The following is a 15,457-nucleotide window of genomic DNA, read 5'->3' as shown; positions in this document are numbered from 1 at the left end:
CATGAAAGTGCATTTATATTATAAAAATAAACACAAAAAGTATAAGAATAAATAACAATACATATTTTCACGAAACATCATTCTTTTATTTATTTATTTATGTTTTTAAGAAATCTCTATTAAAAATCACTTAAAATAATCAGAAATAATATCTTAATAAAAAAGTATGAACTAATGACATGCTCTCATTTATGTGAAAACAAATAATTCCTCTTCCTTCAAAATCTTCCATTCCACCTGTATATTACTGTATATTAATACCTGTAAAAAAACAATAATAAAAAATTGATATGTTAAAAGAGTGAAAATAATGAAGATCTTTTATTAAATATAATTATACAATAAGAAAATTAAATTAATGAAGAAAAAAAGTAGTATTGGTGTCATTTTAGATTATAGTGTGCCTGATTATATGCACTTAGATGGTTAAAGTACACTTCTTTTATCATTACACAGCAACACAGACAAAGTTTTTGCTTCTAATCCTTTATACCAAAAAGAATATCGAAAAAATGGTGTTTATTTGCTTTCTCTTACGCTGATTTATTTGTTTTTCCTTAAAAACTCCCAAAGCTTCCTTCCTCATCCCAAAATAACAAAATGAAAAAAATAAATTTCTGCAAAATCAAAAACCAATCATCACGGTTACATTCTCATTTTTTTATGAAATCAAAACCAAAAATTTAAAGCTTGAATCAGTAATAAAAAAATGAAAAGGGGAAAAACAGAAACATTCAACGGCGACTTTAAACGGCGACAATGTTAGACCTGCGGATCTGAGCGGCAGAAGGAATGTGCGGCACGGTTGTAGACGGCGGCAGTTGATGTAGACTGAGCAACTTTTGAAAAATAAAATACCAAGAATTCATTATTATGAAAAATCAATAAAATAAAAGAAAAGCAGATTATTGATTAAAAAAAGGTAGAGATGAAAAAATAATGAGGTAAAGGAAGATGAAAAGAAACCTTTTGTTTGATATAAAAAAGAGTTAGATATATTTGATTAAGAGAATGAATCTAAAGATGGAGGAAAGGAATTGGAAAGGGTTGTGGTTCAAATTCGTAATATTTTCAATGCTTAGAATATTGGAAGGAACTGTTGAAGAGAATGATATACAACTTTGTTGAAGAGAATAAATTTATAGATGGAGAGAAAGAATTTGAAGGGACTGTAGTTCAAAAGCAGTGAACTTTCCAAAGCTTAGGTATTGAAATGACTGCAGCGTGAATACATATTCCATAGAACATAGTGCATCTTTTTCATATTCCAATAAAAAAGATTTGCATTAAATTAGTTGTTGGAATGTAATTATTGTTAGTTGTGTAATTACTCTCAGGGGGTATGTAAAACCATCTTAAATTGATTGTGATTAGGGTAATTAAGGAAATTTGGTGGTAATTGATTTTTATATATTAAAGTAGATTCTTTTCCCTTTCAATAATCTTCTATATGTGTTGCATGCTTAATTCAATTCATACATAATATTATTGATTTAATTCGATTGGTTTATGTTCCTTGATCTGTTTCGCGATTTAGCGTTGCTTTATCATTAACTTGCGTATGTTAAATCATGTTTGCTTAATTCATGAGTGCTGAATCCATTTGCTTTATTCGGGTAATAGGAATATAAACCGTATAGTACCAATTTCGCTTGTTTATTGTTGATGTAATCGAATATGGGATAGAATTCGCTTAGGGATTAGATTTATGATTACCAATGATAAGTGGGGAACCCGAACAGTAGAACAGCTTATTTTATAATCACTTTTTAGAATCACTTAATTGCAATTTCTTTATTAATACAATCCGAAACCAAACCCTCCATTAATCATTACTGTAATTAGTTAATAAGAATAAGAATCCTTGTGAGACGATATCCGAGTTGTCGTTACTATAGTTTACAAAACACTCTTTTTTGATCCGTGTACGACAGCGGATCAAAATTGGCGCCGTTGCCGGGGATTCTTGTTGTTATTAACCGATATTAGAGTCATAGGTATAGTGTTCTTTCTAGGATTTTTCTTGTTTTTTTGTGGTGTGTTTGTTGATATTCAGGGTTGCAATACCAGTTGCAGTACAGTGATAAGTTTTCCATCCTATCAGGTAAGTTTGGAAGCTACTGTCTCGATTTGCTTCGAAATTTTTCCTAAATATCAGAAAAAAATTGGCAAACAGTACTCCTTTAGAATTATTTTTCTATTTTTTACGATTTATTTTCTGTTTTCATAGTTTCAGAAAATTCTAAAAAAAATCCCAAAATTCGTATTTGCCTTAATTAGTTTAAATTTCGTGTTTTTATATTTTTTTTAAATTTATTTTAATCGTTTTCCTTCTTTCTATTTCTTTCTGCCTGTATGGGACATAATTGGTATTTCTTTGTTTGTTGAAACCATGGCTGAACAAAGAACTTTGACGCAGTTGGTTGTCCCTAATGTGAACTATAATGGTTTATGTATTGACTATCATACAACTGATGCACCTTTTGAATTGGAATATGGTTTAACATATTTGTTGCCTAGGTTTAATGGTTTTGCAGGCGAGGATCCGCATAAGCATCTGAAGGAATTTCAGGTTTTGTGCTCTGCACCTTCCGAACCTTCACTAGAGGATATTGTCAAACAAATGGCTGCAAATAATCTTCAGTATCAACAACAAATAGATTCTACTCTCCAGACTTTGGAAACACAGATTGGACAGCTTGCGACTTTGATGAATGCCATGCAGCAAGCTCAAGGATCAAACCAACAACCCTTGGAAGAGCATTCTGTTTTTCAAATAGAGTTGCCTTCTGAAACTGTTGATGATACTTGTACTGATTTGTTTGCAGATGATTTTCCATTATTGTCTGGTTTTGGTGATGTTTACTCTTGTGATGTTTGTACTGACACTAAAATTTGCTCTGTTTGTGCTGAAATTGAGCTTGCCTTGCAAAATGATATTCTTGCTGCAGATGAGGTTGCAAATGAAGTTGTTCATGTAGATGAAGCTCTCGACACCCCGACTGCCCGGAACAAATCATCCATCGAACAACCACATTCCCAGGAGCTGAAGCAACTTCCTGAAAATTTGAAATACGCTTATTTAGAGAGTAATGAAAAACTCCCGGTTAAAATTTCTTCTAACCTTGATTTTGATCAAGAAAATAAGCTTTTGCAGGTTTTGAAGAAGCATAAGAAGGCGATTGGGTGGACATTGGCCGACATTTCCAATATTAGTCCGTCCATGATTTTGCATAAGGTCTCAATTGAAGGGGAAGATGAAACAAAAATAGTGAGGCAGCCTCTCAATCTTTTGATCTTTGGTGTTGTGGAAAAGATCATGTGCCCATTCAACACTTTTATTTATCAGAGATTCTTCTTTGATCCTGGAATAAAAGGCGAAGGCACTAATAAAAATTTTAAGTTCAATGGACATTACCCAAAGCTACTCCATGAGATCCCCACTTTGGAAGAAGAAAATGTTGAATATATCTCTTTGGGAAAGGCTGCTTATGTGATCACATATCCTCCTTTACTACTCGGGTGTGTTCTTTCTTTTTTCTCACTTTTATTTTATATTTATGTTCTTTCAGTGAGGACAATGTATGTCTTAAGTGTGGGGGAGGGAATCATTTGTTTGTTTTTTTTTTGCTTCAATTTTGTTTTGTTTTGTTTTGAGTTGTTAAAAAATATACGTGCATTATTTTGAAAGTTTTAGGCTATAGACTGATTTGAGTCGAGTTTACGGAGACTTGGGAAAAATTCACAAGATCGGTATCGTTTTAACACCGTAAGTCTCCTGCATATGGAAATTGATTTGGATTTTTTATTATGTTTTAGCCTTAAATTCTCATTCTCTGATAGCTCTTGAGTAGTTTATTTCAGCAGTCGGCATCATCTCTCTCACACACTTTACGCAGGGAAGCCGATGAATATAAGTGAGTGTTCCGAATATAAATAGAAAAAGAAAAAGGGAATGCACCTTCTAAGTTTGGTGATCCTCTCCCGGTCACTTAACCCAACGGTTGTGGAACCTTCAAATGAAAAAGTTGAATAAGACTCTTTGTTAGTTGGTTCAGCGGTTTCTGGTGCCGAACTTGGTAGGGAGGATTACGGTCCGATCCCCCGCAACTACAACTGAGTAAACAAAGGGTTATGCCACGTAAGTACCAGAATCCCGTGCATAAAAGGATCAGAGTTACTAACCGGTCGTCTTGCTATAAGTGTGTGGAGATAACGGGCTTAATGTGATTGCGCCTGAATGAAAAAGAGCAAAAAGGATGAGTAAGTTAGGCTATGGTATAATAATATGATTTGAATTGGTTTGTGTATTTAGGAGGCTTATGTCTGCATATCTGTGGTTAGTGTTCTTACGATGTCCTTAGTGTGCAATATTAGTACCTATCGATGCAAACTTAACCGAAATGAGTTGTAGCCTAGGATGAGTAACTAATGATGTATTTGTGTTTTCTTTGTTTTGTTGTTCATTTAGCTCGGAGTGCAAAAGTTCAAGTGTGAGGGAATTTGATCAGTGCATTTTTATGCACGTCCTTTCATGTTTGTACTCAAGCGTTTCCTTGGTTTGTTTTGATTATTTTTATGTTTTAATGTGTTTTTATATTTTATTTTATTTTTAGCTTTATTTAATTTTCGCACTTTATTTTTCAGATTTGGCAGCTTTCACGGAAACGATTATAACTGGAGTTCTAGGAATCCGATTGAGGCGTTCTAATAATCGTCGGAAAGCTAAGAGAGAGAGCTACAACTTTCATGTGTGAGACGAAGTCAGATTAGGAGCCTATAATTTCCAGATTTGCGTTTGAAGCTGCAGCACTATTTTATTTTCAATTTTTGGGTCGTTAAGTAGTGGGCCTGGGTTTTGTAATTTGACCCAGTTGGGTCATAAACCATTTGGGTTGTTCTCTCTATTACCTAACAGCCGTGGTACTGTTGATGTTGGACACTATTCACGAAATTTTTCTTACGTTTTGAAGAATTCATGGAGAACTAAGTCCAAGGGTTGATCTACTGTTCATGTTCCACCGAATCTTTGAGGTTTTATAATTTTAATCCCAATTCTTTTCCCTTTCAATAATCTTCTATATGTGTTGCATGCTTAATTCAATTCATACATAATATTATTGATTTAATTAGATTGGTTTATGTTCCTTGATCTGTTTTGCGATTTAGCGTTGCTTTATCGTTAACTTGCGTATGTTAAATCATGTTTGCTTAATTCATGAGTGCTGAATCCGTTTGCTTTATTCGGGTAGTAGGAATATAAACCGTATAGTACAAATTTTGCTTGTTTATTGTTGATGTAATCGAATAGGGGATAGAATTCGCTTAGGGATTAGATTTATGATTACCAATGATAAGTGGGGAACCCGAACAGTAGAACAACTTACTTTATAATCACTTTTTAGAATCACTTAATTGCAATTTCTTTATTAATACAATCCTAAACCAAACCCTCCATTAACCGTTACTGTAATTAGTTAATAAGAATAAGAATCCTTGTGAGACGATATCCGAGTTGTCATTACCATCGTTACTACAGTTTACAAAACACTTGTTTTTGATCCGTGTGCGACAGCGGATCATCTACTAATATTTTTTTTCAAACTGATTTTTTTTTACTTTTGAACCGTGACTGGATTGTCCGACACATTTTTGTGGGGTCCATCCATTGCCACATATCCAACACATATTTGACAAAAATAGAATATTGCATGTGAAGACAAGTATGATGTACACTTGTTATGGTGCATGTGTTGCAAAGGACACTTGCTACGTTGCATGTCTTACAAAGAACACTTGGTGTTTTGCATGAAAGGAAAAGAACAAGTGTCTTCATGCATGTAAGGGACCTTTGCCTTGCTTCTCCTATAAATAGAACCAAGAGCCAGCATTCGATTTACACAACCACAAGAGAAACAATAAGCAAGAGAAATAAAGTTTTTCTCAAGAGAGAAAATTGTTTCTTAGAGAGTTTTTTCTTGTGAGAGAAATAGTGAGCCAATTTGTGAGAGTGTTTCTTACAAATTTAGAGATACATTGTAGAGAGTTCCACCTAAGGGTGGAGTTATTGTATTCCCACTATCATTATAGTGGAAGTTTTAGGAGGCCTAAGGGTCCCGTGGTTTTTCCTTTCTCACATTAAGAAGGTTTTCCACGCTAAAATTTTTGTGTCATTGCGCTTTTATTTTTCACATTTCCGCTAGTGCCTATTTTTGAGTTCACGGAGGAGGGAAATTATGGAGGTTATTTCCCAACAATTTTAATCTCTCACAAAAAATGGAGAGTCCAAATTAGTCCCTGAGAAAAAAAGGTCTCTATTTAATCTCTTACAAAATTTAATCAAGTCATATTAGTTCCTATTTTAGTATTTTTTTCAAATAGATTTTTTCTTATTTTTAAAGTGTGACTGGACTCCTATTTCACGACTGCTGATTTGAAATTATTTGTGAAGGGATTGTAGATAAATCATCGCGATACCACGATGTTCTTTTCTTTGTTTGGTTTATTATTAGACCTATGGGTGGGTGACTATGGTTTTTCTTGTTATGTATTCTTGTGTATTATGTGTTATTATTGTTTAAGTTGTTAATGATCTTTTAGGAATGTTTAGTTATGTTACCGAGGTGATTTAGGATAATTTCTTATCTTTGTAAATAATACTTGTGGCAAAAATAATATACACGGTATATCCCTTAGGTTGTGATGATAACAAAGTATTAGATGAACAATTAGGTATACTAAAACATGTTCAAGTGTGCAGGATCATTAGTCAAAGAGTTTACCAGGATTTGACTCTGATTGAAATATATGAAGAGAAGCTTGAGACTCAGAATATGAAATATTAGTATCTGATGACTCTAATTCTGAATGATAAGATTATGATGTCTCACAACTAGGTAACCTAGCTTCTAGTGGAAACTTAGACTCTGAAGTCCATGTGCAAAGGAACTCAACCTCTGACCCGTACTCAATTTCTAAAAGCATGTCTATCTTGTCAAGTCCAAACGCGGTTTAAAATTAGGAAAAAATCGTTTGAAAAAAATATTAAAAGAGCAACTAACATGACTCAGTTAAATTTTGTAAGGGATGAAATAAGAACTTTTTCTAAGGGACTAATTTAGACTCTCCCTTTTGGTGAGGGACTAAAATGGATATTTACTAATTGTCCAGTCACTATTCAAAAGTAAGAAAAAAACCAGTTTGAAAAAAATATTAATACAGGGACTAGCATGTCTCGGTTAAATTTTGTAAAAAATTCAATATGAATTTTTTTCCTCAGAGAATAATCTGACCTCTGGAATTTTTCTTGGCTAACTTGATCAAGTAATGTAATTTATCCTATATGTAACAATGAAATTTTGCCGCAAAAAGTTAATTTTTAAATTCAAATATATATCATAATTTTCATTTTGCATTTTAAAAAAATTTAAAGCTCTCTCTCAAACACTCACTTTTTTATTGGACATTGGTTGAAACATGTGTGGGTCCTACCACTTTATGTGAGACATATTTTCAAAGTTAGATACTCACACATGTTTCAACCAATCAGAAAGTGGGTGTTTGAGAGAGTGTTGTTAGCACTCACATTTTACAAAATATTGAGTTTTACCATAAATATTCAATCACGCATTTAATTCATTTAAACTTTATAATTTTTTTAAAAAAAAAAGTTAAGTTATGAGAAATTCTTTTACGGTGACGTTTAATTTTGGAAAGTGAATTTTTTTTATAGTGTACAAATAATATTAAAACTATATATAAAAGATAGACTAAACCAACTCATCCAACTCTCTACGAATGTTGATACCAGGTTTGTGTCTATCTTCGTCACACGGGTCCTATGAAGTAAAGATAGACTAGACCGACTCATCCAACTCTCCATCTTTGGTGGGAGACTATAATGAACCCTCTATGTAAGCTTAAACTTGTGTCCAACAACCTTCAACTCTTTCTTTTGACCTCTCTTCTAAAAATAAATAAAAGTACACATATTATAAAACAAAAATTAAAAATTAAAAAATTATTCAATATGAAGTAAATGTCATTTACTTACCTCCACAAACCCTAAATGTCTGGCAATATGATGCTCTTAATATGACGCCTAAATATGTCACACCTTACAAGCTCATCATCAACATAATCATTATATTTGTGAAAAAGTAACAACTCAAACTCATTTTCCACTATAATGTAAATGTCTCCAATGACATCGTCACCAAACCCAATCTCAACCAGCAAATGAACGCTCAAATTTGATTCAATCATCACAGTCCGACCAGTATCTTCAGCTAGACAAGGTCGGCCTTTAAAAATTCACAAGCATTCGTAGTATGGTGCGACATTGGGGATCTTAGTCAAACCATCACGTCGTCAACAATACATCACCATCCCCCCGGAGTTACTATCATGTGTGATAATATTCCGTTTTTGTTCCCCCTCAAACGTAACAAGAGAACGACCATGAAGAGAATATAAAGTGCCTGAATATAAATTTTTTCGATATTAAAGATAAATAGTTAGCTGAAGTCGAGCACGCGCATATCAGAAGGTATATCAAGACTGTGACGTAAAAGGGGGTGCCATAGGTTAAATTTCCCTGTTGAAGTTGGACTGGTTCAGACCAACCAAGGGCGGAGAGTTTGTTGGTTGGGTATTGCGGTGGTTTGATGAGAAATATGTTGTGATTGTAGAGTTTGCAGTGACCGGAATAGTGCGAAAGCTTTAAGGGGAAATGGTTGTGAGGTTTTGGTATGGAAAGCCGCCATGAGGAACAGAGAGAACGAAAACGAAGAATGTAGAAATCACTATTGAGTTTTTGGGATATTAATTGCAGAAGATCTTTTGGAAGCTGAGACCAATCTAACATGGCTACTTCACTGATGGTGAGCCTAGAGTGTGTAAAAGAGGTGGTGTAAGAGAAATTAGGGTTAGAGTTTTGATTAAATTAGCGTTAAATGAAAAATAGATTGATGTGTGAGATGTTGAACCATAGAAAGTTAACCGGTGTTCGATAACAAATGCACTAAATGTACTTTCGTTGTAAATTTTTTAGAATGGTTAAGTAAACATGTGGTTGTCCTTAATAATTTAAAGGACAATGCTAACGAGTGCCCTTGGGGAACTGGTTAAGAGATTAAAAAGGTAAGTTGAGCATTGCTTAATAAAGTAAAAAAGATAAGTTTTTTACCCAAAATATATGTATTTAATGCATTGAAAATATAAATAATTAACTTTTCTAAAGAATGTTGTGTGTATTAGATGCATTGAATATATAATATTTTCTTTATTAAGAATGCTTAACCAGTGCCTCGGGGCACTCGTTAGCATGACCCTAATTTAAATTTTGTTTTTATTTCTTTCAAATATTTTCAACAATAATTCTTCTCTCATCAAGGTTGCGCCTAGTTAGGCCAAGTTGACTTTAATAATTCTGACTGAGCTAATTTAATGACGGTGTCTACCCTTATTATTTTATGGTGGGATCTCGTTACCTCCGTGTAGGCTGCTTATAGTTTGACTCTTTTTTACTGTCTTTTCTGAAGTGTCATCGAGGTTTTCTTATTAGTAGTGTCAAGTCGGTTGGACCGAGAGAGTTTTTTAGCTGATGATCGAGTTAGCTTCCTAATCAAAGTTGCTCTTGCTATTTTAGAGTCGGCTCTTCCAACTTTGTCGTCGAAAGCTAAATTGGACTTGACTTATCTTTAGCGCATGCTTCCATTTTATTACTAAGCCCCTCTAAAGGCACACCTTCTGTTTGTTTTTTATTTCGACATTCACTCTATCATTGTTGCTTCATCAATATCACAAATTTTCGGGGAGTCTTTTTTGTAGTGGGAAAGTTTGAACAAATAGCCGAACAGGCCGTATGTGTTTTTGCGTTGAAGCACAGAGAAATTGAATGTTTCAACTTTGTGCTTACACTGAGAGTTTTTTTTACACGAAAAAGCTCAGTGTGTTTCAGCCTTGAGCTTACACTAAGATTTTTATTTTACACGAAGAAGCCATCAGATTCCATTGTTCGTCACTTCGGACACACAATTAAGTGAAAGAAAGGCCCGATGATATTATGTGTTTTCACGCTGTGAAGATATTTCTCGCGTTTGGTCCCTATAAAAATCTTTGGGTTAATTTATAAGAAGACTCTGATGAATTCCTACCTTATACCACCGTAAAGTTTTCCAATGTGCCCCTGCAGAATACGCTAGGGATCACATATGCTTATCACTAGATTGATTCAAAATCTACCAATATAAAGTTTTCAAATGTGACATTGTAAAATTCATAACAACAATAAACGATAGCTCATTGTGCATTACCAAACCAAAGAAAAGTAAACCAGGAGCCTCAATTGCGACATATCCTAGCTGTTGGGTTAGTAGTGACACAAACAGGGGCATACTTTTTCTTGGCTTCTGGAAACATTGAAGAACAACTTCAATATATGGAAATAAATAAAGCATTTTCAGCCACCACTATAAAACACTCTTCTGTGCACTTTGAAACTGCAATAAACAAAGAAAGAAACAAGGCATTTCCTTAGTGTATCTCACTTTAAAACAAGGCATTTCAAGAAAGGAAAGAAAGCTTCACATTGGTTCTTCTATTGTCCAACCAATATATATAACATGTGATGACAGTTCACAAGTAATGGTACAGTGGTTTTATATCACAGAGAAAGAAAGAAGCCTAGAGTGACAACACCTTTGCACATTTTTTGTAGTAGTTGTTCTTTTGTTGATGTTAAGGAATTGCAATTGCTATTAATTTCATTTTTCCAATTCTATTGTTCGATTATTATACTATGCTCAAACAATAGATTAGTGTTTGGTGTTTTTCTTGCTTATGTTTTCATCACAATTCAAACGACACAATTGTTATTACTAAACCTTGATTTTGTTTATGAAACCTGAAACTTCTCCTGTATCATGTCAAAATTGGATAGTGATATGTTTGGCCTGTATCATGCAGACATTTTGTATCAGAACAAGAAGAAATGGACTGTGATATATTTAGTTTGGATTATGCAGACATTTGTGAAGTATCACAAGCAAACGTAATTTCCGGCAACTTTTCAAGTATAAAGAAGACAAATGCACAAATTTGATTCAAGTACTACACTTCTGAAGCATAAAAGAAGATGAAGAACCAAAATAGTTTTAGGACATAATCTAGGATATAATGTATCATGCTCATCACTAGATTTGTTCACAACCTATTAATGTAAAGTTTTCAAAAGGTAGTTATGCCTCTGCAAAATTAATAAGAACAATAGACCTTAATACACACCTGCACAAAATCTAAGAAAGTACACTAAAGTGAGACATACACCAATTCAACTTTCAGAATTCAGATTACATTACAACTCATTAAAAGATCACAAAAACTCATCATCATCATCATCTAATAGGTAGTACTCCATATCCACTTTTACATTGACTCTTTTTCTAATTTTTCTATTAGTAGCAGACCATCTTGGAAGAAGGTTCTGGAGACTGGAGTTATATAAATACCCTGTGTAATGGTTTGGTTTGTGAACTACATTGCAAAGACACCAAATAAGTGATATGGTTTGAGAATAAAATGGAAGCTACTGCAATGTACTGAACTGCTGTTTGATTTCTTGTTTGCACATTTCACTCCACCAAATTACCAACATATCATTTGAATTGATCTGTCTCCAACGGTGCAAATATATGGTCCTCCTTATGTTTAATATGTTCTATTATATCAATATAAAAAGAAAATCAAACTTTTAACTGAAAGCTAGATATAATGTTTGATTTTCTATAAGGTTAGTCGTATGGACTGCAATCCAAATATTATAAAACTTCAACTTAGTTAACAATTATTTCTAAGCATTTCCATTTCAACTTATGGAAACAGTAAATAAACTAAGGGTGTAATTTATCGTATACCACATGATTATTAACACCATTCTATATATAAGTTAGAGAAGTTAGAGACTACAGACAAAATCATTGTCCGGGTCTGCAAGCACAATTAAGTTATCTTTCAAGAATTATGAAGCAAACCATCAGCCATTTTTTGTGTGCTGATTTTTTCCTGTAGCAAGTTATTAAAAGATATAAATAGCTTTCATCCCTAACTAGATTTGTTTAGAAATTTACTGGCATATATGGAAAATATGTTGACAAAATGCATAATATTTCGTTCAATGTTTTCCTTTTTGGCCAATTAAGCATCAACTACTACTTTCTCTTAATAACTTTGCAACGACTACTTCTAACTCCACCCTTCCCGCAAAGTTAGAGCATAAAATCAAAAACCAATTTACAGAAACCTCCATACAAACTCAATAGTTATCCCTCTTTCTTATAACAAGTATAGACATTGTTGCCTTGGTGAAAAAATGCACTACTAGTTTTATCTTGAGCTTTATGTCAAAAAGCAGATAGCAGAATCTTCCACACTTCATAAAATATTAGCTAGTAAATCTCATGTTGCACTTGTTAATCCCTTTTATTCATAAGTAGTAGACCCTAAATTGAGTTTAACTTTTAGAAGTTAAACAAAGGAACTTATGAAAAAAATATAGGCCCAAATACCAATTTCCACATAACAGAAGGTACTAGTTGGAAAAACTCATGACCCAAAATGTAAGATGAAGATCATTTCAATAATCCTATTTCCAAACGTACTAGTTGCAAATTTGATCCAATATAACAAAGAAAACTAGGCACGATAATACAATATCAATCACTATTACATTAGGATATTTTGATGCAAATAACGTACTCTGTTACAAACACCTACTGGTGATCCACTCCGGAGGTGGCCAGAACAACTTGAAATAATCTGGATAATCAGACAAAAGAAAAGTCCGGTGTTGATCCAAGGGAAAAACCCTGATTTCGTTACGAATATAGTTACTACAATAAATCACAGAATTCCTATTGTCCAAATCCAAATCCGACGCCGATATAGCAAACGAATAGCCTCGTCCCAAAAACAAAATCATATCCCCTAAATTTTCCAACTTCAGCCACCTTTTCTCTTTCTGGTCAAGCCTAAACACATCAATAGGCTCATATTTATCATATTTCTGAACAAGCAACAACTCAGACTCATTTTCCACCATAATGTAAATGTCGCCATGGAAATCGAAACCCAACACAGGCTCAGCCACCAAGTGAACGCTCAAATTTGATCCGATCATCACAGTCCGACCAGTATAGTCGGTTAGACAGGGCCGGCCTTTAAAAATGCACATGCCTCGGTAAAAGCTTGAGACATTGGGGATCTTAGTCAAACCATTGCCTTTGCGACGGAACATCAACATCTCCTCGGAGTTTCTATTGCTTGTGACAATCTCCAGAATTGGTTCCCTGTGAAACGTTGCAACAGAGCGATCATAATGACAAAATTCAATGGTAGATGAATTTTGATATGACTCTCCGCAAATATAAATCTGTTCGATATTAAAGACAGAGAGTTGGCTGAAGTCCAGCACCCTCGAATCAGAAGGTATATTAAGTCTGTGACGTGAAAGGGGGTGAAATAGGTTAAACTTTCCGGTTGAAGTTCGACAAATTCTGACCAACCAAGGGCGGTAGAGAGTTTGTTGGTTGGGTGTTGCGGGTGGTTTGATGAGAAAGATGGTGTGATTGTATAGTTTGTTGCGACGGGAAAAGTGCGGGAGCTTCAAGGGGAAATAGTTACGAGGTTTTGGTGTGGAAAGTCGCCAGGAGGAACAGACAGAACGAAAACGAAGAATGTAGAAATGATTGTTCAGTTTTTCGGATATTAATTGCAGAAGATCTTTTGGAAGCTCAGACCAATCAGCCATGGCTGCTTCACTGGTGGTGGGAATAGAGAGTGTAAAAGGGGTGAAAGAGGAATTAGGGTTAGGGTTTTGATTATAGAATCTCTCTTTTTCAATAAAGGAGATAGAGCAGTCGAAATCAAGATATTGATTTGGTCACGCTAAGGTCATATGACAATCTTTTTCAAATTTCCATATTTAGGATAATCTTTCATTCATTCTCAATAGGCTTTGAATGCATAACTACCGGCCCATTGAAAATAATGGGGTTTGGAAGTTGGTTAACTTTCCTCACAATAATAACTACATCTCTCCATTTCTCAATGATTGTTTGGTAATCCATGGCAAAGTGGTATCTAATACACACCCTTCTTCAAACGCAATGGGGGAAGAATGCACTACTAGTTTTAGCTTTAGTTTTATGCCAAAAAGTATGTTAAAGCATATAGCATAATTTTCCACACTTTTCATGGATGAAATATTAGCTAGTTACCCTCTTCTAAATTCTAATCAATGAACTATGTCCAAGACTTATAGTCCTTACATAAATCTCATGTAGCATTTGTTATTCTCTTACTCATAAGTAGTTTTAAGTCAGAAAAGAAATAGTTGTGTATACGAAAAAGCTAAACAAAGAAGTTATGAAAAAAATAGAAGCACAAATACAAATTTCAACTTAACAAAAATGGTATTAGTTGCAAAATTTATCTAATCTAAAAAAGAAAACTGGGCACAATATTAGACTATCAATCACTATTACATTAGGAAACTTCAATGCAAATAATATACTTTGTTACAAACACCTACGGACGATCTCCAGGAGTGACCAAAAGAACCTAAAATAATCTAGAAAATCAGACAAAGACGAACTCCATTGTTGGTCCAAGTGAAAAATTCTCATTTCACTCTTTACATCATAATTATCATTATCATTACAATAAATCGCAAAATTTTCATTGTCAAAATCCAAATCCAACCCAAAAGCAGTAAGCGAATCGCATCGCCCCAAAAAAAAACCGTACCCCTAAATTTGCTAACTTTAACCACTTTTTCTTTTTCTTGTCAAGCGTAAACATATCAATCCTTATTCGCTCGTCAACATAATAATCATCAATATAGTTATTATAATACTCTTCATATTTGTGAACTAGCAACAACTCAGACTTATTTTCCACCATAATGTTAATGTTGCGATGGACATCGCCACCAAACACCGGCTTAGCCACCAAATGAACGATTAAATACGATTCAATCATCACAGTCCGACCAGTTGGATAATTTTAATTTCCCAAAGATATTCTAAGTGTTGGTTCTTTTTAAAAAGTGTTGGTTCTTTTTAAAAGAAGACTTCATTAATTTTTTTAACTACTTTTTTGGAGGGAACAATTTGTCTAAGGCTATCACTTCATCTTTTTTAACACTAATTCCAAAGAAGCAAAACCCTTTGAGTTTGGATGACTATAGGCCCATATGTTTGGTGGGATGTATTCATAAGGTGGCGGCTAAGCTTTTGGCGGGGAGACTTAAAAAGGTGTTAAATTCTATTATTTCTTCTAGACAAACCGCGTTTGTTCCCGGAAGATATTTGCTAGATGGAGTGCTTGTAGCGAATGAGGTGGTTGATTATGCGAAGAGGACGGGAAGTAAATGTGCACTTTTCAAAGTTGATTTCGA

The 15,457-nt window shown here is 34.0% G+C and overlaps 2 protein-coding genes across 2 annotated transcripts; both read right to left on the bottom strand.

The window, feature by feature from the left end:
• Positions 1-7,909: 7,909 nt before the first annotated feature.
• Positions 7,910-8,866, bottom strand: LOC131625642 (uncharacterized). Its single transcript, XM_058896484.1, has 4 exons — positions 8,626-8,866; positions 8,386-8,480; positions 8,122-8,307; positions 7,910-7,966 (listed from the first exon to the last, which is right to left on the bottom strand). The coding sequence occupies exons 1-4, from the start codon at positions 8,864-8,866 to the stop codon at positions 7,910-7,912; spliced, it is 579 nt and encodes a 192-aa protein (XP_058752467.1).
• A 3,116-nt stretch (positions 8,867-11,982) lies between these two features.
• LOC131625627 (F-box protein SKIP23-like) lies at positions 11,983-14,041 on the bottom strand. The gene has a single exon (XM_058896470.1). The coding sequence runs from the start codon at positions 13,805-13,807 to the stop codon at positions 12,761-12,763; it is 1,047 nt and encodes a 348-aa protein (XP_058752453.1). The 5' UTR covers positions 13,808-14,041; the 3' UTR covers positions 11,983-12,760.
• Positions 14,042-15,457: the final 1,416 nt, after the last annotated feature.

This window comes from Vicia villosa, unplaced genomic scaffold (assembly GCF_029867415.1).
Source record: "Vicia villosa cultivar HV-30 ecotype Madison, WI unplaced genomic scaffold, Vvil1.0 ctg.000232F_1_1_3, whole genome shotgun sequence".
Taxonomy (NCBI): domain Eukaryota; kingdom Viridiplantae; phylum Streptophyta; class Magnoliopsida; order Fabales; family Fabaceae; genus Vicia; species Vicia villosa.
This window is presented reverse-complemented; position numbering and strand designations above follow the sequence as displayed.

Excerpts from the sequence above, each read along its gene's own strand:
- LOC131625642 (XM_058896484.1), bottom strand. The coding sequence starts at position 8,866 with ATGTTAGATTGGTCTCAGCTTCCAAAAGATCTTCTGCAATTAATATCC. Across the intron at positions 8,481-8,625 it reads CAACAAACTCTCCGCCCTTG|GCACTTTATATTCTCTTCAT; the intron begins GTTGGTCTGAAC and ends ATTTATATTCAG. Across the intron at positions 7,967-8,121 it reads ATTATGTTGATGATGAGCTT|AAGAGAGGTCAAAAGAAAGA; the intron begins GTAAGGTGTGAC and ends ATTTATTTTTAG.
- LOC131625627 (XM_058896470.1), bottom strand. The coding sequence starts at position 13,807 with ATGGCTGATTGGTCTGAGCTTCCAAAAGATCTTCTGCAATTAATATCC.